General features: G+C 41.1%; 1 protein-coding gene and 1 long non-coding RNA gene across 2 annotated transcripts; one reads left to right on the top strand and one right to left on the bottom strand.

The window, feature by feature from the left end:
• Positions 1-627: 627 nt before the first annotated feature.
• CNDP1 (carnosine dipeptidase 1) lies at positions 628-21,569 on the bottom strand. Its single transcript, XM_063326424.1, has 14 exons — positions 21,027-21,569; positions 18,437-18,515; positions 17,925-18,124; positions 12,942-13,056; positions 12,327-12,470; positions 10,635-10,797; positions 9,409-9,497; positions 7,257-7,454; positions 5,682-5,766; positions 4,957-5,117; positions 3,338-3,502; positions 3,020-3,161; positions 2,477-2,624; positions 628-1,616 (listed from the first exon to the last, which is right to left on the bottom strand). Exons 5-14 carry the CDS (start codon positions 12,399-12,401, stop codon positions 1,511-1,513), a joined length of 1,332 nt encoding a protein of 443 aa, XP_063182494.1. The 5' UTR covers positions 12,402-12,470; positions 12,942-13,056; positions 17,925-18,124; positions 18,437-18,515; positions 21,027-21,569; the 3' UTR covers positions 628-1,510.
• Positions 13,365-14,021, top strand: LOC134510739 (uncharacterized). The gene is made up of 3 exons (XR_010069709.1): positions 13,365-13,527; positions 13,644-13,786; positions 13,937-14,021. It is a non-coding gene; the product is annotated as an uncharacterized LOC134510739 (long non-coding RNA).
• Positions 21,570-24,194: the final 2,625 nt, after the last annotated feature.

Below are 24,194 nucleotides of genomic sequence, written 5' to 3' on the forward strand. Positions count from 1 at the left end.
ACCAAAAAGAGACTGAGCTGGGTCCTCCTTTTCCTCTTGAATGCCGTCAGCAGCCAGTGTCCTTACTTGGCTCTTACCAGCTGAACTGTGAGCCTCACAGCCCCAGGGACAGCTGAAAATAGGTGTTTATTGAAAACCTGATTTGAAACCTAAGTATCCTGGATTATTATTGCTCCCAGTCCTCTTAAAAGGCCAGCTACCTTTATGTCCAGCTCCCAGGAATTTCAGGGGAGCTACTAAAAATCAGAGGCTTGTTTATTTATGCCTTTTAAATTCAGCTCAGGCTTTTACCCTGATAACTTTCCGCATCAGCTGTTCATACACATAATCTTTGGCACAGTATCCCCTTCTATGGACTCCACATCCACACCTTATGCCCTTAATCACCTATATTCTTGCAGGCTGTTGCAGAAGAGGGAGCGGGAGAGAAAGGAAAGATAACAGCTACTTTCTGTAATTTAATGAATATAATCTGTTTTAACAGTAGGGATAACACTAGGTTGTTTTTTTTTAAATATGATTCAGTCACTTTGGTTGTGCATGAAATAACTACATGTTATAATAAAAAAAACCCCACATTTTGAAAAAATAGAGAAGTGAATTATGTAATTTATACTAGATGTTTTGTCTAAACAGCAAACAGAACTCTCAACTATTGCTTTAATTTCAAAGTATATCATTTGCCTTTAATTTAATTATTAATGCAAACTGATGCTTTAAAAGTAAGTAAAAATAAATTGGGTGGAAAAATACCCTTCTGATGACAGATTTTGGCTAGAACAGATGTTTACAGAAACTTTTTTCTGTTGTACAAAAAGAAAGTCACATTATGGAAACATATTATGTGTAGTGATTCTTAATACTTCACTCACAGCACAGTAAGAGGAGATTTAGACTAACTGCAGGGGGAAGGCAGAATCCAGACCTGGAAATGTTTATTTACTATTGCAGTTCTGTTCACCTCAGCAATTATTCCTGTAAGTAAATGTTCATAGGCAAGGCTTTGCATCAAATTCAGTAAGCCAATTGTATTGCATTCCCCATACGCAGCTTTCAGTGAAGGACAGGGAAGAGACTAACATGATAGTGGATCTTTCTTCAAATAATGAAATAGTGAAACTTTGTATAAAGTAGGGAGGAAACGACAGAGTTGAGAATCGCTCATATGCAGAAACTGGCATATGAGCTAGGCAGCAGAAACATAGGCATACTAAAAACCAGAAATAAAGTAGTTTTAATAAAATAAATGTCAAAATTCCTTCTGCTCCTATATTCCCCTCAGCAAGAATGAATTATCCCTAACCCTATTTTATGGCATTAGGGATAAGTTCACTTGATTGACTGGATCACAAACGCATACCATTTAGTAGTATGGCAAGTAATAGCATGGCATTTATTTTTTCCACCAATTCAGACCCACTGAGTATGTGATTTGTATGTTTTTCCGGATCAGGAAGTTGGAAAGCTTAAGACTAAAAAAGTGCTTTTCTGATTTTCTCGCAATGGTCTGTCAGTTGTTAGTTTCCATGTTGGAAGTTTGACACAATTGCCGATGTAGCTTTGATATCTCCAGGAAAAAGGCTGCAAACACTTTGGTTCCTTCGATGTAGTTGTGTCTATGAAGAAGGAAAGAAAGAGAATGAAGCCCTGTCAGGCTGTTCTGCTCTTCAAATTCGCAGCATATAGTCCGGTGAAGTTTTCAGTCTTCCGAGGAATTTGCAAGATCTGTCACCCAAAAAAAGGACCAAGTGCACAGAAATTGTGGACATCCTGCAATTGTCATTCCTCTAAAGGATTCACTGAGGAGACTTTTTCAAGTGTTATATCTCCTAATTGCTATTGCCTGTAGCCACAAGGGTTAAAGATGTACTGAGGGACAACAAAAACCAAAACTGAGAAATATTGTAGGATTCTCCAGTTGCTCAAGCTTGGTGTGACTTGACTCAGAAGCTGCACAAATGTTCAGGCAACACGCTGAACATCTTACCATGGCTCCTCAAAGAATGAACACAAGTGGCAAGTTTAAGCTAGTTTTGATATAATTACACTAGTTTTTCTCCCTGTAATATAAATAGACCTTTATATCCATTTCTACCGAGAACCATTAAAATCCTTACGTAACTGTTAGCCTGAGTATGTCCAACTGTAATATGTTGAAATTAATGCTGTGACGGGAAGGTGCCTGTCTACATCATCATCTTTCAGACCAGAGCAATTGAATTGGCAGTGAAATGAAAGCTGGCAGTGCAATCTATTTAAAGGCTGAGTAAACATTTCATAAAAAGTATATAGTGGTATGCGTTAGATTGGGAATTTTGCTCTACACTTGGCACAGCAATGAGTTTGCAAGAGACAGTAGTGTGGGACTGTCCAGTGGAGAGCAAAGCTTCCTATCTGGCAAGTGCTCATGCGTGGGTATGCGGGGACTTTGGCTCTCCCCTCTTTTCTTATAGAGCAAATAGACAATAAAAGAAACCTGCTTATCTTCTCGTTCTGGGAGTGCTCCCCGTCATCGGCTGCTCCAATCGGAAACATCATCACGCTTTTCTGCATTATAGTCTGAAACATTCTGGCAACAGGAATTGTTGAACCATCCCGAATAAAATCTGGATCTTCTCCAAAAACTGAAATACATGGAAAGAATTAATTCATTAAGTGAAATAAAGGTGCTGTCTTCAGCTACTAACTATTGCCTATGTGCTCAAACACGGAGCTTCTGAGTAGGAATTGTTTTGAGCATGTAGCCAATTGATTTCATGAATCAGTTGCCCTCTACAAACCTCTGGCTTTGTATCAGTACACAAAAGAACTAAATGAGGTCTTCTGGCTACTCCTATATACCCCAATTCAGCAAGAGTTGGAGGCCTCAGTGGCTGAGTTGCTCTATCAAAATCAATAAGATGCGTACATCCATGAGATGTGACTGTAGCACTGAATCAGGAAATCCCTTTTGCTCGATGGATGAGCATAATTCCCCTGCATACTTGCAGACATATTAAGGGCTGAAAAAAGAACATACCTCTTTTTATCGCCCTTCTTGCTGCTTTATATAGTGGACCATTAATATCAGCGAGCCAGGGCTTCGCACCCAAAGGCATAGACACTTTCAGTTTGTTTGGACTGTTCCTCTTGGAGAAGACACCCTCCAAGTGCTCCACCACCTGCACGGAAAACACTTCGTGGTCAGGACTGTTCAGCTTCTTGCAACTCAAGCTTACACCCACGTTCCCACTTCTGCTCTCAGAAACAAATAAACGTTAGAAACATAGAGTTTACTACTTTGGGTGTAAATTTGTGAGGTTCTAAGAAGGACTTAGTTTACACAGTAGAGTCTTACCTGTTGTTTCACAACCGAAAGCTCCATGTGGGGGACCTGACGGATTGAGAATTTGCCAATGACTTTTGCCGGAATGACAGTTTTAATTCCTGGTTCGTGAAAAGCTCCTTCAATCCCATGAATAGAAAGAGAAGGGTAACGCCACAGGTGTAGAAGTATTTCTTCCTTCAAAAAAAAAACATTGAAAATATAAGGGATAACAGCAGAGCCATTCACAACTGATATAAATTGATGCAAAGAAACAACCTTTTTCCATCCTAAAATTTGTATCTGGAGACCTCTGTATTTTAAAGATGTTTGATTTGGAATTTAAACCCACGCTCATGTCTTTTCATTTTTTAAAAAATACTATTTCTTTCAGTAAAAAATTGTTTACTTTTAGAAATATTTGGATGAGAACAGCTTTTCATGCACAGCAAGAAAAGTGGAGCATTATTTTAAAATATCTTGAAAGCAAATTTTTCTTGTACAAAGAGAAATCAGAACAACTTCTGATCTGACCATCTGTTGATCTCAGAACCTCTCTCGGGAGAAACCTGTGACCAGTTTAGCCAGACCCCTCCCAGGTGATACCAGGGAAGAAATTCTACTATTGAGCATTAAATAATACAAGAGGTAAGATGATAATGTTCAGTAACCAAGTTGATCTATTTTTCTGGAGAAGATAAGGGGGAGGAAAAAAAGTAAGAAAAAAAAGAAAATGCTTTTTTCTAAGGAAGAAAGGAGAAATATATAAGTTACAAATTGAACTTCATGCAGAACCCCAGGACATGGCTCCTTTCCTTCTACTCCAGTTTCATGAGACTAGAGCTTTATGTACACATAAAATTTGCACAACTTCATCCTCAGATAGGTAAAGCATCAAAACTTATTTACTGTAGTTACGTGATACTTCCGTATTACTGATTATTACAGTCTAGCTTAGACTAATTCAGAAGCTTTTTCATGGAAACAAAAGCATCCATATTACAGCTTAAATCAGTATAATTAGATTAGTGGTAAAAAACCAACCAACCAAACAAACAAACCACGAGTCACTTCTTCCCTTTCTCCCAGATGCCACTCTTGTGCAGAGACATCTTTCTGAGCCAGCCCTGACCCGCTCTTTTTTTATTTAGGATATAATTTTTAAATGCTGGCAAAGAGAGGCTTATAGCTTTGGGTGCTTTTTTGGCATGCTTGGCAGACATCAAAATCTGAATTAAACACATAAAAACCACCCCAAAACACATCTGCCTAAAACTGCCTCCCCATTTCTTCAGAGCTAAATACAACTTCTTTTCTACTGTGTAACCCATGTGCAGGGGTTTTAACGCTTATTTTCTTTGGCTGGTTACGTGATGGGGAGAGGACCTGCAGTGCAAGAGAGGGGGAGTAACTCTTAAATTTGCATTATTCCTTTTCATCGATTGTTCATATTTTGGGTCATTTGCCCCAGTTGCAGTAGCTTGCAGTTTCAGCAGATTAATTTTATTTACCTTTTAATGCTCTGCACTCCTTTATTTTATTTTGAGTTTGCCATTGACTGAAAACATCTTTCAGTTTGGCTCTATACATAAATGCTATGAATGGGTGATTTAAATTCTTTCTGCTGACCATTTATACAGATTTTATGTTACCTTGGTGCCATAAAGGAATTTTTTCACGCCACCATTATTTTTATGTTCCTCTAGATCAAACTCAATCGATTCATACAATTTCCTCTCTTCCTCTGTCAGGGCAGCAACGCTGTCGTAGATTCCAGGGATCTGAATCCGACCTGTGGGATCCACAAGGCTGTCTACAAAATAAGATAGAGAGATCAGGACAAGCCGGACCTATTTCTTCCCACTCGGCAATCACACCTTTTCTCTTCTACTTAATTCTTTACCAAATAAGTAAGCCTAACAGCTAACCACTAGCAACTGCTTGCATCCATGAAGTTGTGGCACCTACACTGATGTATTTTCATATTTATTAAGAGAACCACCGAGCTGCTGCTTGTGTGTAGTGGGTCAGCACAGCTGCTGACGTGAAAACATCATCCTACCAAGATACAAATCAGCATTAAAAAGTCAAGTTTCATTACATGTGTATGTATTCGAGTTGCCAGCAATCCTTCAATGTTCTTGATTGACCTACTGACACCAGCGTAACGGGCACATGTCTGAGGTCCTGGCCTTACTGGGGACATTCCCCTCCTCAGCTGCTGCCACCGTAGCTGTGCTGAGACTTAGAAACCTGGGAATCTTGCGTCAATTAGACTTGTCTTACTCAGGTCAATTAAACATGGCACTGATCTTCATTAGGCTGATTGCTAGCCGTTGTTCCCCAGTTACTCCTGAGCAATGGCGCATGTTATTACCCAGCAGAGCTATCAGGTCCGTCAGCGGCTCATGAATGATGCCTCCAAAAGTTCCAGAGTGAAGGTCCTTGTTGCCGCATTCAACCTGCACCAAAAACACTGGTTACATATAAACACTCCCTACCTTATTCTTCTGCGAGTGTGTTTTTTGGTTTGGTTTGGGTTTTTTGTTTGTTTGGTTGGTTGGGTTTTTTTCCCCACAGCAGCTGGTGGCTTTGGTTTTTTAAATGATGCCACAAATGAATAGAAAATTATTATGTGTTTATTTCTAAAACGGAAAACATCATGTTGGGAACAATCTGTTTCTGGTAAAGAGAAGATAGCACTCTTTTGTTAATCACTAGAGAGAGAGAAATTCAGCTGTCTGTCTTAGCACACATAGGCATTTGAAAGCAAGAGTCCCTCTCCCTTGCCTCCTTTGCTCCAGTAAGACTAAATACACCGTAAGTGAAACACTTGCATATTACTGTTTCTATCATTGCAGAATAAATTCTTCAAGTTCTCTATCTTTTTTATTTAATGCAAAATCTTCATAACAAAAGCAAGAAAGAACCTTACTTGTTTTGCATTAAGAAAAATATATGTCCAAGCTTAATTCCAGAATGCAACAAATAAGAATTTAGAGGTCTCTTGAATCATATGGCTTTAGAATAGAGAGAGGCATTTGGTTTATTAAATGGGTTCTTTTTCCAGACACATTTTCATATGCAAGTTTATCATAAACTATTTTCCTGCAACAAACTTGTTTATTCTTCTCAAAACCTCATTACAGCCCACTGTCTGGTAGCAGGCAGAGATCATTTTTGATGTTTTAATAGCGTCATTTTTCTCAACCAAGACTTAGAGGAATTGAATCAAGGCTGCTGAGGCTCTTTTGGTTAAAAACAAATTTCATTCTATTTCAGACATAAAGGTTAATGCAGATTTTTCTTCAGTTCTCTAGTTCTTTAATCTTCTCTCTGAGTTCCTTTTATGCTTCATCAGGAAGTTTCCAGATGAGAAATTTCTGCTCTTCATTTCACAGTAGCTCATGTTGGCTGCTAAATATACTACAGTGCACTCTTATTTGCTTTTGCCAATGGTTACAAAAATTTTGTGCGGCTTTTAAACCCAGGGATCCAACTAAATTGAGCCCCTTGAGGCAGATACATTGCAGTAAGCAGTATCTGCTGCAAAAAGGGCAGAGCTGCAGAAGAAATGGTTTTGGAGTGAGAATGAGAGTCAGGGGGTGTAGGGATGATGCTGCAAAAGAAGAGAGTTGATGTGCAGCGAGGGTGATGAGAATAGACTGGGAGAGCAGCAGGAGAGTAATGGGATAGGAAAGGGATCAAGGAGAGAGAGCCTAAGTGGAGAAACGATGACTGAAGAAAAGTTAATGGAAGTAAAGAAGGCTAACTGAACTGAAACGAGGCGGGAAATCTCCACAAGCGAAAAAGGATAGGGAAGAAAGGTCTGTATTGGTAAATATCAAGCTTGCTCTCAGTCTTGCTCTACGTGCAGATATAGATGTGGCTACAGGTACGCCTCGCTGCTCTCTGGCCAGGGGCCCAGTTCAAATCAACCTGCGTCCCTTACCTCCACGCAGAAGCAGGCATTTCCCCGACTCCCATACGTAAGGGCAGGCTTCCTGTTGCTGAGCCAGAGGTTGTCCGAAATCACAATATAATCAACGTCAGAGAAAAAGCACTGTTTTTCTTCAAGTAATTTTTCTAGCCCCAAGGACCCTGCTTCTTCCATGCCTTCAATTACAAACTTGAAGTTTACTGGCATAGCCTAAATGAACATTAAAGAAGCCTAGGTAAGGAACAAGCATTTTCAAAAATAAAAAATCTTAAAAAAAAAATAAAATCAAAAGCAGGCTGGCTTGCAGTACATGTTGTGTTAGGAAAAGAAGGACATAGGATATATAGCTTGCTTCAGTCAAAAGGACATTGATAAATATACATGTGTAGTTTCACAGAAATACTTGTTCGTCTTCATGTTTTTCTGTACGTTTCTTTTTTGGAAGAAACCCTAAGTGCTATCTTTTTTCCTTGTGTTTCCAGAAAACTTGCTGGCCTGTCTCATAAAATGGGATTTCTCTCAGTACTATTAAGTATTCTAATTGCTTTGGAAAGCCTGCCTAATAACAGTTGCATTTTCACAGAAAATTTCCTGCCTCATATTTCCGCTGTTAGGGGCCATGGGGGAACCACTGGCAGAGGTCTACTGCTGCGGTTTTCCCAACATGTTATCTATCTCCAGAGTTAGTCACACAGCGGTAAAAATGCTGCTGGTGATTCTACTATAATTGTCCTTTTAGCAGTCACGAATCCATTTGCCTGCTAGTTCATAAGGATGTATTTCCAAGGGTAATTAAGAGAACTTTTATTATGGAATAGTGCAAGTTAGAAATGCTGACACATCCCATAGGAGAAATAAATTTGAGCTTAGTTTCCCATTCCAATTCATTTTCTCATTACAGCTTTTAAGATGTTTTATCTTTTGATTGAATGCTCAGATTAAATGCAGGAACAAATGTGTAGAATTAAATGAACTTGTGTTATGGATGGGCTTACCAATGGTTCATCGAACGACCACAAAAAAAATTTAGAAACAAACTGTTCATGAATATTGTTTGATGGTCTGTGCTGTCTTCTGGGGAAGGGCTTCAAATAACAAATATTTCTTTCTGCTTGCTTGTTAAAATGCTGAAGTAGTTATTAGTGATTTGAAAAACTGAAGAGACACAGAAGGACAGCCCCATAGCCATATCCGCTTGTACCAGCTAATCTGTATGCAAATAAGGTGTAGGTTTGCTAGCACTTAAGAGACGCTGAGGTCAATTCAGTACTATTGATGCAAGGAAAATGATCAGTTTTCCAGAAGGTTGCAAAAGGACTTTAAAAGTCAAGACTTAAACTCAGTTTGTGCCATAATGTCATAACAGAGGAACAAAACTGTTTCTCAACAATCGAACAAATTGTGTCATGCAAATTCACCTTAAAGGATGCTCACTAACCAAGTTTAAGCTTAGACCATATGTTGCTTTAGCTTTGCATTGGGGATACAACTAGCCTCAAATTGTTAAATATGCAGACTGATTTAAAAATAACTGCGTTGGTCACTGTAACAATTTAGGCAAAAGTTTGATTCTTAGAGATATGTCACACTACAAATGCATATATTTGTACTTGGTTAATGCACGCGGTCAAAGCTTTTGCTTTGATAACTTTAATACATCATTGAAAGAACAGCCCATTCTGTGTAGCATTTTTTCCATACTTGTTCTCTTCATGCACACACATAAATTGAAAGTGACTTGTAGGTAGACAAAATCAAAGACTGGCAGAATGTGACAGCTGAGATGAGTCTTCATGACCCATCTGTGCTGTACGGTATTTTACCATTTTAAAAAGCTTTCCAGAGAATAGGGTATCAAAGCTGTTTAATGTATGTAATATACATATAGAATGCTTCCCCCCAGTGTGTTTTCCTCCACAGGGCAATGACAGCAATACCATATTTACACTGCATACAGACTGTTCGAAACAGAAATGCTCAAGGACAGATTCTTACTGGGGTGGGACCGATGCCCTGGATATAGCATTAGAAATAAGCTAATATTTCAAAATGCACGTAGTCTGTTGGTACAGAGACATATCATCTAACTCACAGGAAGGTAAATGCATCCCTCCAGAGAGATTTTATAAAGCAACAACAACAATAATTCCTCATTAATACCTACTAATTTCAAGGCTCTAAATGTTTCCACTGCATTTATCCAAGCTAAGACAGGTCCTTTATTATCTGTTGCTCCACGCCCATAAAGATTTCCTTAAAAAGGAAAGAGGAAAGTTTTTAAGCAATCTTTGAAACCTCTCTCATCACTTCAATGTAATCAGCAAATTCCTATTGCCCCAGAAGCTGCAGTGGCGTGTCAAGAGAATCAGGATTTCATTGACCTGTTTTAAATAAGGTGATGGGTGTTTTCCAGAGAAAACTTCCCCCCCTCCCTCTCCCATCCCCTTTTATATACATCATACTGTAGTTTCTGCTACATGCCAATTTCTGAGCTTCACTTTTGTTCTTAGGAGCTGTTTCTTCACACCAGACATGCCTGGAGAGTTTCCACAATATGCAGCTTCTGCGCACATCAGCCAGCCCAGGTAACAAGCAGCAAAAACCCCACAGACAAATACCCCAGTACAAGTATAAAGCACAAATCTAGACACTTTTTTTTTTAAGCATTTGACTGTACAGTTATATGTAGGGACAGATTTCAGTTTCATATACAGATAAATCTTTTTTCATATACAGCTAAGTCTGTGGGTTGACACTACCAGATTTATCTGTGGCAGTCCCCACTGGAGGCAGAAGAGTTAACCCAGTAGGCATATTTCAAACTGGTCCCAAGAGATGGGAAAGGGCAATTTAACAGGTATAGGACAGGACTGGGAATCAGTATTCCTGGGTTCTTGGTCTTACTCCCTGCGGACCCTCCATCCTTAATTTTGGTCCTTCAAGTGAATGGAGCTTTTCACGCTCAGCTGGCTGTAGTGGAAGGATGAGTACATTAAGGGGGGGCTCTCATTCTTCTACCACTAGCGCTCCTTAGCTCCAGCATGGCAGGCTTCATAAAGGATTATGAAGCAGGAACAGGAAGTGCTAGGGGGTTTAATAGCTGATCCAACAGCCCAACGAGAATTTTAAAGCAGAACTGGATCCTCTATGCAATATAAAGCGGAATTAACCTCATGTGGCTCTTCCACACCAAATGTTAAGCAACCACTGATGGGTCTCATTATTCACAGCATGGTCATCAAGACTCGAAGCCACTGGATTTGTCTCACAGATGTCCATGGGAGAAGTCCTCATCCTGTGGTTAAACATATAGGGAGCCTCTTTCTACTCAAAAAAATCTGAGAGTCATGTATTCAAATAACAATAGAAAAAATATGACCAGATACATACCATTGATTTCTGTCAGCATGTAAGGGTCAGTTTTCCAGCCATCTTCCTTTTTGGCAGGCTGCACATCTACATGACCATAGAAACATACAGTGGGGTTTTGTGGATCCTTCCCCAGTTCCCCGAGAATCACAGGAGGTAGTGGGAGGTCCTTGCCATCAGGCAACTGCAGAGAAATATTTTTTTTTTTAGAAAAAAAAAAACCCAAATCAAAACACAAAGGAACACCAAACCCTTGAAAACTTGCAAATGTTATGTAAAAACCACCCTGGCATTCTCAGTATTGAAAATACTTCTACATGCTCAGTTGGCTCTGATTTGATCAGGTCCACAAATCTGACTTTGAATTCAGCTCTAACCTACCCAGAGAAATTAAGATTTCTCCCCATCTATTTAGGTTCTGTAGAGACTTTATGGAGCTCTTCTAGCATTTTACTGTCATAAATGCCCTCGTTACTAAACTCTTACTTCCCAGCACCGGAGAAGACAAAGCTGACTGTTCTGGAGTGGCAATAGCATATGTTGTGACACTGAAATAGTCCAAAGCCACACAAACTAATTTGGGGTTTGATTTTGCCATGGGCAGTTCATGGAGGACAGTTACAGGAGGCCTGTAACTTCAAATACAGAAACAAAATAAAGTTTTGCTGGCAGGAGGCAGCAGCAGCTATTTCAGACTGTTTTCAAAACAGGTGAAGGCTCTGAACTAATCCTGTAACTTACCGCTGTGCAGAACAGGTCTCCACATTGGCCAAGAGAGGCTGGGTGTCTCACAGGAGAGAGAAATAAGACGTGAAGGCATGTGTGTAATCCCTTTTATTCACCACTAATATCAGTCTGTTGCACAGCAAAAGCACAGCTTTGACACAGGCTGTTGCTATATATTTTGGCAATCATAACTGCATGCTAAGGTTTTAATTTTAAAGGCGTTCATTACAACTATTAAATGACATAACCTGAAATATGAAAGTATTGCAGTGCTGCAAGGTCCTTGGGCTAAGACTCTTGGGATCCGCCTCAGAAGCCTCAGAGGAAGGAAAAAAGGAATCGCTATTACTGAACATTTGGATTCCTGTTAGAATAGGAATCTAACAGCCCGGGGCAGGAAAGAGCCCCCAGCTACAGTAAAGGTAAGTGAACTAGAGACAAAGATTTCTCAGATATTGACTCTTGCCTGTTGCTTTCCAACTATCATTGGGAAAATGGCTTGGAGCATTTGTCAGAAGCTCCCAAAACCAAAGACAATGCTGAAGATAGCCAGCCCTTTCTGTCTGGGAGTTTTTACACTCCTCGCAGAAGCTACCTCCTTCACACAGAGACTTCGTTGATGAACTAACACATTAACTATCATGCTTCGTTACTCAGAAGAAGGTAAAAACAAGCGCTGGTAAAGACTCAGACCTTTTACATTTGCAAGCTGCTTCCCTCCAGTTAAATGTCAAACTGTCCCTGCTATGCAGGGAACGTCTGTTTGTATTTGGATTGTCTGTGTGGTCTCCCCCAAGTCTGTTCTCAGACAGTCTGAGGAGGGACTGATTTCAGCAGGTATCACGTAGCTATGGGACTATTGAGAAATTGTTATTGAGCTACCAAAAAATATCAGTAAGTCATAACATACTTTCAGTGCCATGTATATGTAATAGGTAAACCACATGTGCAAGTATGATGTTTTAAATGCAAGAATCAGACAAGCACCTGATGTGACCCCATGTTTACTGAATTAACAGTGGCTCCCAGCGCTGAAAGTCTGTCTGCTGCCAATGCCATCATTCATATTACTTCTTTCCTCAGATCTGGTTGAACAGAATCGCTTTCCACAGCCACCCATTCCTTGAGATCCTGCACAGGAAGGAAAGCAGCGCAGTTAAATCACCCAGGATGCTGCGGTGTTTGGCCTTTGAAACAAGAAGTGTCACACTGAAGGATGGTTTCATTTCCATCCCATCACAGAAATATCATGGGTGGTTGGTGTTTTTTTGTTTGGTTGGTTTGGTTTTTTTGTTTGATTTTTTCACTAGTGAGGATTTGCCAGTTCTCCCATGTGGGTGCATTTGGCTCAGTGCAGCCTATCTGCGCACGCTCGAAGGATGCCCACAGCCACCTGGTCCATGGAGCTCCATGTAGATCCCTCTTCTGCCCAGAGGGTCCCCAGCACAGACTTGCGACCTTGCTTTTTGGAGATCACGTGACACACCTGACCTGGAGCCCTGCTCGTTACCTTATTGGCGAACACTCATTTTGCACATAGAGCACGGGACTCCGGGATACCAGTTCCGTGCTCCAGTCATTTCACTGCAATGTAGTTCTTACCTCGATGAAATCACTTTGATGTGCATCAATGTACTGGAAAATCTCCATCTCCAACACAGAAGAGGATGAGGAGGACATTCCTGCCTTAATGGTGCAAGGCTGAGACAGATGCTATCTGAAAGTTAAGGATAAAATTCCAGATGTTGGAGACATCCTGCAATAGGCCCTTCCTTTCAGTGCTAGAAAGCATAAACTGCAAAGTGCTGAGCCTATTTAAGTCTCATTTAAGTCCTTCAAGCCAGGAGAAAGTATACCTTAATTATTTTAATCGCATAGAACCTGCAGTCAACTCATGGTCAAGTTTCTAGAAGAAAGTGGAAAAAATGACCACAGACTCATTGACCAAACATCAAATTGTATGTTCTGGGGAAACAACCCCAGGGGAAGACTTGCAAACACCAACACACAACAGTGGCCCAGGAGATTCGTCCTTCTTTTCCTTGGTTTCTAGAAGAAGGGAGAATGGATTCACTGACACACGCTGCGTATTCTACATGAATAAGGAATAACAATCCTGACACTGGAAAGTATTGGACAACAAATAGCTTCTGTTCTTGAATAAAAGCTGTCAATATGGAAACACTTGGTAAGTGTAGAATTCATTTAGTACTTGCAAACCTCTCTGCCGTCTTGTTTTTGACAAGATGAGTGAAGATTTGAAAAACGTAAGATTTTAAAAAGTGTTTTTCTTCCTTTCTGCAGTTTTCCCTTTCTGTTTCCTTGAAGTTTCTCCTGCAGTACCTCGAATCAGTGTTAGCAGAGTACTACTTGGAGAGCTCAGTACTTGGCTGGACTGAATTCAGAATAGCTGCTCTACTGAGTTGTGCAGCGGGATGGACTCCAAGGTCAAACACCAACACTTTGTTTCTAAAAATATTCTATACTGGTAACTAAACGTGCAGTTGCAGATCCATCCACAATTCCTTAACTGTGATGTGTTGCTAAGCCGATAGGCTGTGGTAATATTAATCATTTCAATTATGTTTCTTTGACAGAGAAGAAAGATTGAAAACCCCAGTGTGATGAACAAGCGGAGGGAAACATTGTTTGTTTTGGCTGGAGATCCTGGCTGTATGAAGGATGGGCCCCATTTTCCATGTTCCCAAACCAAGTGTCATGGTTTGGGCCGGGTTGGCCAATGACAAGACGACAGATGCTCTCCCTCACCTCTCACTCCAAGAAGAAAAAGAGAGATAAAGAGATTTATGAGTTTAGAGAATCTAAAGAAGAAAATAATGAAATAGATACGACATATACAAATATGTACAAAATATGTACATGTCACCAGCAGGCACTGGGGAAGTTCCAGACTGGACTCAGTGACAAATGGGAACTGGATTCCCGAACACGCTGATGGGGATGAAAGGTAAACGAACTGACAGGGTCCTCTCCTCAGACATCAGTCATTGAAGAAAGAGCTATTGAAGCAGCAGCTAACCTGACGCCCTTGATCCCTCAGCTTTTATACTGAACATGGCAGATGGCATAGAACACCCTATTGGTCAGTTTTGAGTCACTTGTCTACTCTCTGCAGGTACAACCCCTCCATGGGGCAAACAACCAACTCAACTGACCCTGGTTGCCACAACAATAGGGATAAGCAAGAGCCTCTCTCACTGGATAGAGAATTGGCTCTGCTCCACCCCAAACCAGGATGGCAAGATGGCACCCACATCACCTGTGACATAGGTCACTCTCGGAAGTAACGCTTTCAGAAGGTCTGTGACACTAGATGTAATCCCCAGTGTCCAGTTCCTGACATCTGCTGGCACCAGCAACACCACTATTGAAAGAGACCAAATGCCAATTTTGCAGGACAGCGAAGCTGCAAAGCACTGCTACAGAGATGACTTGTTCGCTGGAGACAAGAAAATCCAGATTTAGGTGGGACTTTTAGGGTGGAGAGATTAAATCTAGGCATACTATTTAAACATAGGAATATTATCTAAATGCCAATACTTGCTGGGAAAAAATAACAAAACCCTGAAGTGTTGATCAAAGTACCATTTTCTTCTCGCATTGTTTTCTCCACAGAAAGCTAAACCCTACCTCCAAAAGGTGGATCTGATCAGCCATCCCTTTCAGAGATTCCCATCACCAGTCACAGCAGCAGCAATCTGGCCTAAACCAAAAGGGATTATTACAGGAATTTTTGAAGCAAGCATAAAAAAAAAAAACCATGACATTTCTGAAGAGACAAAGCAGCTCCAGGGATTTAGCAACAAAGATGTGGTGGAGAATGAGGTTTTGGAGTTTGGTAGCTTAGGTTATAGATTAGTTATATATAGAGATTAGGTTATATATTGGATAGAGATTCAGCAGGTAAGGAATAAAAACAGGAACTTTGCAACAAGCACCCCAAACTTAAAATCCCCAGTCTGGCTATTTCTTCCAGGCTCAGACTGTGCAAGTGGCTGCAAATATTTGGCAACCAAAGTCCATTTTAGAGAGGGCAGCAGCAGGTAGGAGTGCAGTCACAGGCATGGTCAGGAGGACTCCCCAGGCTGCACAGGGCAGACGAGACCAGGCGTCCCAGGCTGGGGTGGTGGTAACTGTTCCCTGATGAGCAGAGTTTCCTGACAAAGGCAAGAGGCTGGCGCTTGCTGGGGTGGTGCCCGGGTGGATACAGGAGGGCCTCTGGGCTGAGACACTGCAGGTCATACCTGAAAGGGGCCCCGGGTACAGGGAGATGATCAGTATTAGGCAAAAGGCAAGCATGGAGGCCATTTATGTCATTTGCTTCTCCTTTCATTGCTGCATGCTTTTGCAGGACCAGGCAATGGCTTCACGTGAATGATGTTGCTCGGTCTTGCTTTAGCCAGCAGCAGGTCCCAGGAGAGCAAAGTTAACCTTCAGGCCAGTCCTTATTAGAGACATAGTGTCTTCCACCTCCAAGCTGGGTCTCACAGAGGGAAGCTGGTTTTTCCGCAGGCTGAGGAGAGGACAGGACCTCCAACAGGTACATTTGTGAGGGGCTCCAAAAAAGTGGACGGCACTGCAGCCCCAGAAGAGAGTGATAGAACAGGCATTGTGCAGTGTCATCATTCATCCAAAAGCAGGATAAATCCTAGTCTTGACATGGGTATTGCTAACCAATGGGTTGAGAGATCCCAGCACGTGAGGATTTTAATCAGACATTCACCTAGAGAGACTTTAGGGCTGTTACCTTCATTTACCACAAAGCCTGCTAGATGCCTCAGTTTCACACGTATTTCACTTATTCTTTCTACCTCGTTTCCAAACCTTGATTTGGAAAACATTTGTAGAAGCCACTGAATGGGCCCTCATCTAACCTTACCATAGAAAATCAGACAGACTACTTCAGGATCATTTACTTATAAAAAAAAAAATACCTTTTGGATATGCCACACTTGAACAAGGAGGATCATAAACACAGGTCAGATTATGGCTGCTAGAGTAACAAAGCTCATGCAATGGCTAAGTATCAGTGTCTCCATCATATGTGATTTTCCCTCTTTCTGTTCAGATATTCAATGTTGCTGAATTCTGTATAACTTCACTCTAAAAAAGAATGAGTATGTATATATATATATATATAGTTGGCACCTTATGGTGACTTGAAGAAACATATATCTTTTAGTACTACATGAAGGACAGAATCACAAACGGGCTGCTTGTACAGGGGATGTGTGCTGTGGTGGTGGTGGTATCTTCCCCTTTTTACCTGCGTTACATGCAAATGACCTGGAAAGATGCGGACAAGAGACAGATGTCTTCTAGTTGTGTTTCATTAGCTTTTAACTGTTTAAGAAAATGAAAGGAGGAAACAAAAAATGCTGTGGAGGGAAAAAACCAAACACTCAAACAAGCAAAACGTCCTAGGAATATTTGAAATAATTCTGCAATATTTTCAAAGCGGAAACAGGCTTCAGCAAAACCTTATAGATCATCACAAAAAAAAAGCTTAAAGAACACCACAAAAAAGTTGCTTTCCTAAGCAAAAATAAGCATGAGCAATGGCAAAGTTGAGAAAATGAACATCAGGAGATACTTACGCAGTCCTCCAGAGTAGCAGAGTGCACCAAATACTAATAATTCAAACAAGAAATGAGGTAGCAACTATGTTGTGCTGTGCTTGAGGGAGGGAGGACAGTAGCAGATGGAACTTCACGTTAATGTACTAACACACAGACAGCGCTGCTAGAAAGCATTTGGATCACAACTGGGAAAGCTTGTGTGAAAAGGGGAGCTTGATTAATAAAACAGTAGAAAGATTTCAGGCTAAAATAGCTCAGTGTTACAAGGAAGGGAAAAATGATTTGAAAGGATGATAAAGCCTGGGGGGAAAGAAATATCAAACAAAGAGTTCAGTGTTCAATTTCAAGTGTATTTTATTTGATCTCATTTAAGAGAGCAGTTGCTGCTTTATAGAAAAATGTAGTATGACTATTTTTAGAAATGATGCATGACAGTCACACAGTTTCTCTTCCTTCGTTCCGTAGTAGTAAGAACATTTTGTGTCTCACTTCCTCCCATCTTGTTAAGTACTGTTAAAAGAAAACTTAGCATTCTTGGGGGGTAATTTAACAAGAAATCCAAGTTGATTCTTTAACTAGGATGAGCCTTTGATGTAATATCAACTAAACTTAAAACAATTTGAGAAGTGGCTCCTGAACGTGCTTTGCTGCCCTCCTCGCTGTCCCTGAAGCACAGGCCTCACGTGTTTTCCTCCTTGTGATGCAGCGTTTGAGGCGTGTGCGTGGCAGGGGACACGCCAACGAAAACTGAACATTTTGCAAACAACCCAGAGAAAAACAAAGTCAGAAGTTTCCTGGTTTGTGAATAATATAAAGAACATTTGACACAAAAGGAGGTAAAGAAGTATATGGTGGAGCTAATTTACCAAACAAACAGTGAGCTCCATCGAAAGGAACATTCCCTCTAAGCAATCGAGGAAGATAAATAATAGCCTCATTATCTCAATTAACTTCCTTTAACAACGTTCACTGATAAATGGCCTACCTTTGGTGGAAGCAGGCAATCAAGCCTCAGTCACCTCTCCACTGACTAGGTGAGACCCTTGGAGGAGGAGGATGAGGACGGACTCTTCACGTGGCAGTTCTCCAGCAAAGCCCTGACCGTGTGCAGCCACTGCCGTCGTAACAACCAGGAGCTGCGGAGATCCAGACACGTGCGAGGGGATGAACGCCTGCTCACAAAGCCTGACGGCGTTTGAAGATGGTTAAAGAAATGGCATTAAATCCAACCAACCGTGTAACAGCAATGAGAACTCATTGCTGCAATCACTGCGGCAATCTGGCACTCGTGGGCAGGTGACACTGCAATGCCGGCTGCCGTTTCCAGCAGTCAGCTCTTAAGAAATGTTGCAATACGAGCTGCCTTAAGGCCGTTTCGGTGAATAACAATGGCTGGCCCTGCCCTTCTTGCTCAAGCCTTAGAGGAAAAAAATGAGACCCTTTCTGCCAGCTCTGCTTTGCTATGTTACAGATGGTACTAGAAAAGGAAATCCTTACCTCTTTGTGCTCTTGTTTTGCAGCTGCCTTTGTAGCCGTAGGTGATGAGAGTTTGAACTGGAGAGATCTCCTCTTCCACCTGCAGAACAGAGACATTTTATCTCAGTTCACCGATACGTTCTGCAGTTATGAAGGGTTACCTTTAAGTTAAAGATTAACTTTTGGTTTAGATGCTTAAGTCTGCTTCTCTATCATATAATAATCCAAGCAGGATGGCCAAATCACTACCACATCAAGCCATGAGAAATTTTGCCATCTCCTTTTCCTCCTCCTTTTCTCCCTGGGAGTCCCAGACCCCAGCAGGAACCCCAGCATTAGAAAACACTTGACAATGGCTGATAAGCATTACTGCTTTACAGTCGTGTTTTGGAGGACTTTGAGGACAGACGTGGCTTTTGTTTGTTGCTTTGGTTTGAAAACTGGAAAAGAAGAGATACATTTCTGTTAAGGAGAAGAATTTCTCCCAGGAAGTAGTATTTCAGTGTGCCCACTAAGGAGGAGTGATCCACTATTTATCTAAGAAAATTTTCTGAGCTTGACTGCTCGTTGGTTTGCAGTCACTGGTATAAAAAGATCCATCTTGGAGAGACAGCTGCTCTGCCTTTTGCTCTTTTCATAGCAAGAAGGTTAACAGGAAAGAACTGTGGGAGGTACAGCTAAGTACCAAATGTAAACATATGCACTGGTATGTAAGGCTGAGCTACAAACCTGGTTCCTCATGACCTTAAAATGCAGTGAGCACCAAAAGGAAGACTATTTACTGTGTTCTGACTTGCTGGGATGGCATTTGACATCCACATCTAAGTGTGTTGGCCTCGCTTAGAAGTGGATAGCCTCACCATCTTCTTGCTGCCAGTTCTTCCATACCAAAAGGCCTCTGAACTTGTAACAAGTTTCAGGTACTTGTGTTTGCGTACAAGTTTCTACCCTTATGGTCCTCTGTCCATTTTGAAAGAATCGCTATTCATGCGATCAGATTCAGTAATGGGCATCAGTCTTCAAAGGGAAGTCAAGGTCCTGTCTCAGAGTCTTACAAAGACCTTTTCTTTTAAGTACTTGTTCTTCATTCGATTTAATATATAAAAACTCATTTGCAAATGAAATGCAAAAGTTAGAAGGGGAATTAAATGTTTATTTGCATTTATTTAAAATAATTCTATTTTTACATGCATCCTACCTTTCTTTATCCTGACTTTAGACGTTTCACACTGGAATTACTCCTGAATTATGACAGTACAAGTGAGATTAGAAATAGGTCTACTAAATTTAGTCATTCAACTATTTGCTTATTTATCACTTTATACTACTGAGAAACTATACTACTGTGGGGGGAAAGGAGCAATGATTACTTTGTAGCTTATTATTTCATTGCTAATTGCTCCTTAATTTTATAACCTATAACTTGGAACAAGGTTTAGAGTCCACAGTGTAAGAGATTTATTTTTTTATGGTCATTGTTCCATTTATGGAGTATCATAAACATTACCAACATTGTTTAGAAGTGTTTTTAAATGCAGGCAGCTTTATTTCCTTAATAAAAACACTCTTTGATGGTAGCTTATTAACTATGAGAAATTAAACAATTTGAATAGTTTGTGCGAGTGCTGGCATAGACAACTACTCTTTGGAATACAATAAGTGTTTAAGCAGGAGGAAACAGATTAATTACAGGAAAATAGGAGCAGAACTAAAACAATAGGATAAAGAACAAGAAAGCCTCGATGTCTTTGTTTCTCTTGTCCTTTGAAAACGTAAGCTATCTGGGGCATAGATGGTCTCCTGCTTTGTATTCCTGTTACTACATCATGGCAGGAGCCTCAGCTCGTTACAAAGTGATGGTACAAACGTGAGTAACTTAATTTCATTGGCATTTTAGCAGAATTAGCATGCCTTAATTGTTGCCTTAATTGAAAAGGTATTTTAAGTAATTAAGATATTAAGTTTGGGTGACCAAATACATAAGAAATATACTGTTAGGAGCTGAAATATACTGTTCATTGACAGAGAAATGATATGATGGTTTTCAATGCTACCTGTCACTTTATAAGCAACTGCCTCTAGCTCAAGCCAGCTATTTTTCATTTCTTCAAGGTGTATTGCAGGAAAATGGGAATGGTATTGCAGTGTCATAACCAGTGGTACCTGGTTACTATTGCAGCTTACTGTCATTTCTCAGTATACTGCCTTCATATAACTTCAGTTATCGTTGTCTCCTAGAACTATAAGTGTGGGACGGAGAGGCCCCTTCACACAATTCCCAAAAATCTCTCTCCCCAACAAGGATTTCTACTTCTTCTCCCTGCGCAGCAGCAGCCAGCCCTTCCACGTCCTCACTCCTTCCCACTTCACGCTGCAGCTTGAAGAGTATGTCCCAGCCATCCTCTTTCGAGATAGTCATAACCGATGCCAAAAACTGGGACCACAAGTTACACAGTATTGGCTGCTGCAAGAACTTGTCAGACAGTGGAGCAAGATTGCACTGGTAGAGAGGTAAAGACCCCCAAGGCAATGAATTAGTAGTTGTTACCTGAATGTCGATAATCGCATCTGGGTATGTCAGTGGAAGGTGATTAATTTAGAAAAGGCTTACCCAGGCAAGAGGTTGCACAGTCCTTCACGAGGTTTGATGGCCACAGATTGTCCTCTGTATGGAGCAATGGTGCTCAGCACCTTGCAGGAGCAGGGCCGCAAAGATTCGAGATGCTCTGTAAAGGAAGAGCAGTAACACGAAGCCTTTTCACCGCTCTGTGGCTAATTCAGCAGCTCTTTGCACACAGACCTCCAAGCAAGCAGCCTTTAAGCAATATACCCTGGAGAGGAACGAACAAGTTTTTCTTGTCCAGTGCCTTTTCTAGTACACTGCGCTGAACGCTGATAGGAGACTGTCCTATTTTTCCAAGAGCAAGACTGTAAATTCATTTTGCTTAACGATTAAGCAACAGTATTTTCAGTTATTAATCATACTGAAGCGACGGCAAGCGGTTATTCCCATCTTGTTATCCTTCAGGCAGCTTTGCTCAGCCAAACAGCAGCAGCGTTCTCTTAGGGGTGACTAATGCTCTTCACGCAGGTGAGATTTTTTTTATCCAGCCAATAACTCACAGGCATTCCCAAACAGACACCGGAGGCTGGCTTTATGAGTTCATGGCGTGAAGTTGATACTCACCATGCAGCGCTTTGTTTATGCAGCTCTTCACGCTGCCTCCTCCCAGCTTTCTGTGAGGTCCAGGAATTGGCAGAGGCAGGGCACGAGTCACCGAGGTGGTGGTGTGCACGGTGTCCCTCAAGGCACACGTCTGGAGTACACAAAGTTAGCTCAGTTTGACACTTCGCTGACTTCTGCATCTTGGCTGGGTGTCCTAGGAGCAGTAGCCCCTGAAGAACGGCTTATGAGTATTTTTCCATTGCAGCCCTCCTGTCGTTAAAGTGTATTTGGGAGAAGGCCAAAGCAAGCAGAGAGGTTCTTCTCTTGACAACTATAAATCGCTCTTAAATAGCTTAAAAATGAAAGAACCCACTGTTTATACATATATGAATATATATACATGTATAAACTATATATATACACACACACACAATACTGTTGCATCTCATGGCAACAGACATTACCGGTGCAAGGTCTTTGTGACTGTGACCTCCTTGAGGAGTGTGAGATATTTCATAGCCCGTCTCTTCTCTAAAAGTGCCGCTGACTGTATCAAGGGTGAAGCACGAGCTTTGAGAGCCCAGAGCAGATGCTCATTAAGCGGAGGCTCTGCACCAAGTCACACCATCAATGGGCCGTTTTGTGAACGACGCAGTAACATCTCAACAAAAACAGAGAGGCGGGTAATTACAAGACTGGCACCTTTGGTTAGAAAACTAATTCATATCTGGACATCTTATTAAACATCTGCACATGGGCTCTGAGCCTCCTACCAACTGAAGGGGATCCATGACTAGTGGATCAGGCTCTTTGGCTAAGGTGCTATAAACTTAATTATAACTTCTGTGGAAAAGAGTTCCCTACTCATTCCAGGAAGGTTTAGACTTAAAATACTTTCCCTACAGACAAGTATTTTTGCTCTCTTCATTACAGTCTTTCCAAGCAGAGAATTTTCTCATATGTCAAAGACCCTTCAACAAAAGCATAGCATGTGCCTTGACACAGCTTAAAAGGCAATGGCGGCTTTGCATTTTTTGTACTATAGGAACCCAAATGTTTAGAGCTAATATTTTTATATCTCAACTTCTAAGCAAATGACAGATCTGAAAAATCGCTGTTTTGGATATAAGTCATTAATCCCACACTCCAAGTGCCTAAACCCTTCTGTAAATTATGAAATTTTGATTGAAATATTTGAGATAATTCATGAAGATGCATAAAGTTTGTATGTATCCCCTCGCTCACTGCATTTCAGAGGGAATTAAGTTTTAGGGTGAACTAAAAAAGAGAAAGAGAGGAAATCCTGTGATGATGATAATATTTAAGAAAGCATTTAAGCCATCAGCTATGAAAGATCAAACGCACAAACAGTTCTATGAGGAACAGCTCCATCCTGTGTTCGTCTCCTCTTGCCTGGAAGCCAATCTTTAAGGGGGACACAGCTTGACAGGGCAGAAAAGTGTCTTCTCCCCATTTGCAATAAACTATACACCCTTTCTTGCAAGCTGGGAAATGGGAAAGGAATCACATCTTGGATACAACTTGCCTGGGCACAGTCTTGAGCCACCAGACTCTTGTGCCCCAGATGAGCTACACTATCACTGGCTTTGCGTTTCATCTGATTTTAATGAAGGTTTTCCTGCTCAGGCCCTTGAGTACAAGGTTTTATGGTCATCTACCTTTGACAGAAGGTGCTGAGCTGTCCCTGCCACCCTGAGTTGAATGTTAGGGCAGCCCTCACTTTGCTCCCCCAGCTTCCAGGGCCACCAGATAGCAAGGATCCATGTCCTATGCATTACTACGGGTACTGCTTCCCACCGCAGGGCTCCGGACTCCCCTCCAAGGCTCACCCCAAACTGGTCATCATCCAAATCCCTCCCTAGGAGCAGAAGGCTACTGGGCAGCCCCACCAAACAACTCCAGCTCATCAAAATCTGACTCGTAACCACAAACCACACCAGTCTGACACACCGATAACTTTTGGTTTGCATTTATTTGCATGACCATATGGTATTCTTTGGTTTTTTCCTACATGCCAAGACATATCATTGATGGTACAGCTGGATATCCTTTAACTCAATCCACGACATGCACTTACATAAACTTCCCATAACAAAACCTTGAAAATTTTGAGGTAGCATTTTTCTTCGCTTTCTATGTGGAAAACCCACAATACCTGACTTTTGCTACGCTTCTGTCAGAATACAGACTTTTTGTTTAGAAGGTTATTTGTATTTCTTATGTCACAGGTCAATATCTTAGATTACAGAAAAGCACACACAGATCAAAAAACATGTTCTGATGTCCCCTCACTTTCCCATGGTGCTTTCCCTCATTAAGGCTGCAAAGATTAGGATAGTTTGTTTTTGTGTTGATACCTACTGGGAAACTGGCCAGGCAAGTAGATTTCCACAACAAAAACCTACCTGAGGAGTACACATAACTTATGCAGGCAATTTAGCACAAGAAAACCCAAACAACCTCAAGGACTAAAGATAATGGCATAATGAAGTGGACCCAGTTTTCCTATCACATTTGGCGTAGTACAAATATATTTGTCAGCCTCAGTTTCTCCACTTGCAATAGGTCTGCTTCCATCTACCTGATCATTCA

The sequence above is a fragment of the Chroicocephalus ridibundus genome, chromosome 2 (assembly GCF_963924245.1).
Source record: "Chroicocephalus ridibundus chromosome 2, bChrRid1.1, whole genome shotgun sequence".
Lineage (NCBI taxonomy): Eukaryota > Metazoa > Chordata > Aves > Charadriiformes > Laridae > Chroicocephalus > Chroicocephalus ridibundus.

Excerpts from the sequence above, each read along its gene's own strand:
- CNDP1 (XM_063326424.1), bottom strand. The coding sequence starts at position 12,401 with ATGATGGCATTGGCAGCAGACAGACTTTCAGCGCTGGGAGCCACTGTT. Across the intron at positions 9,498-10,634 it reads CATGCTGACAGAAATCAATG|GAAATCTTTATGGGCGTGGA; the intron begins GTATGTATCTGG and ends TTCCTTTTTAAG. Across the intron at positions 7,455-9,408 it reads CATTTAGAGCCTTGAAATTA|GCTATGCCAGTAAACTTCAA; the intron begins GTAGGTATTAAT and ends ATGTTCATTTAG.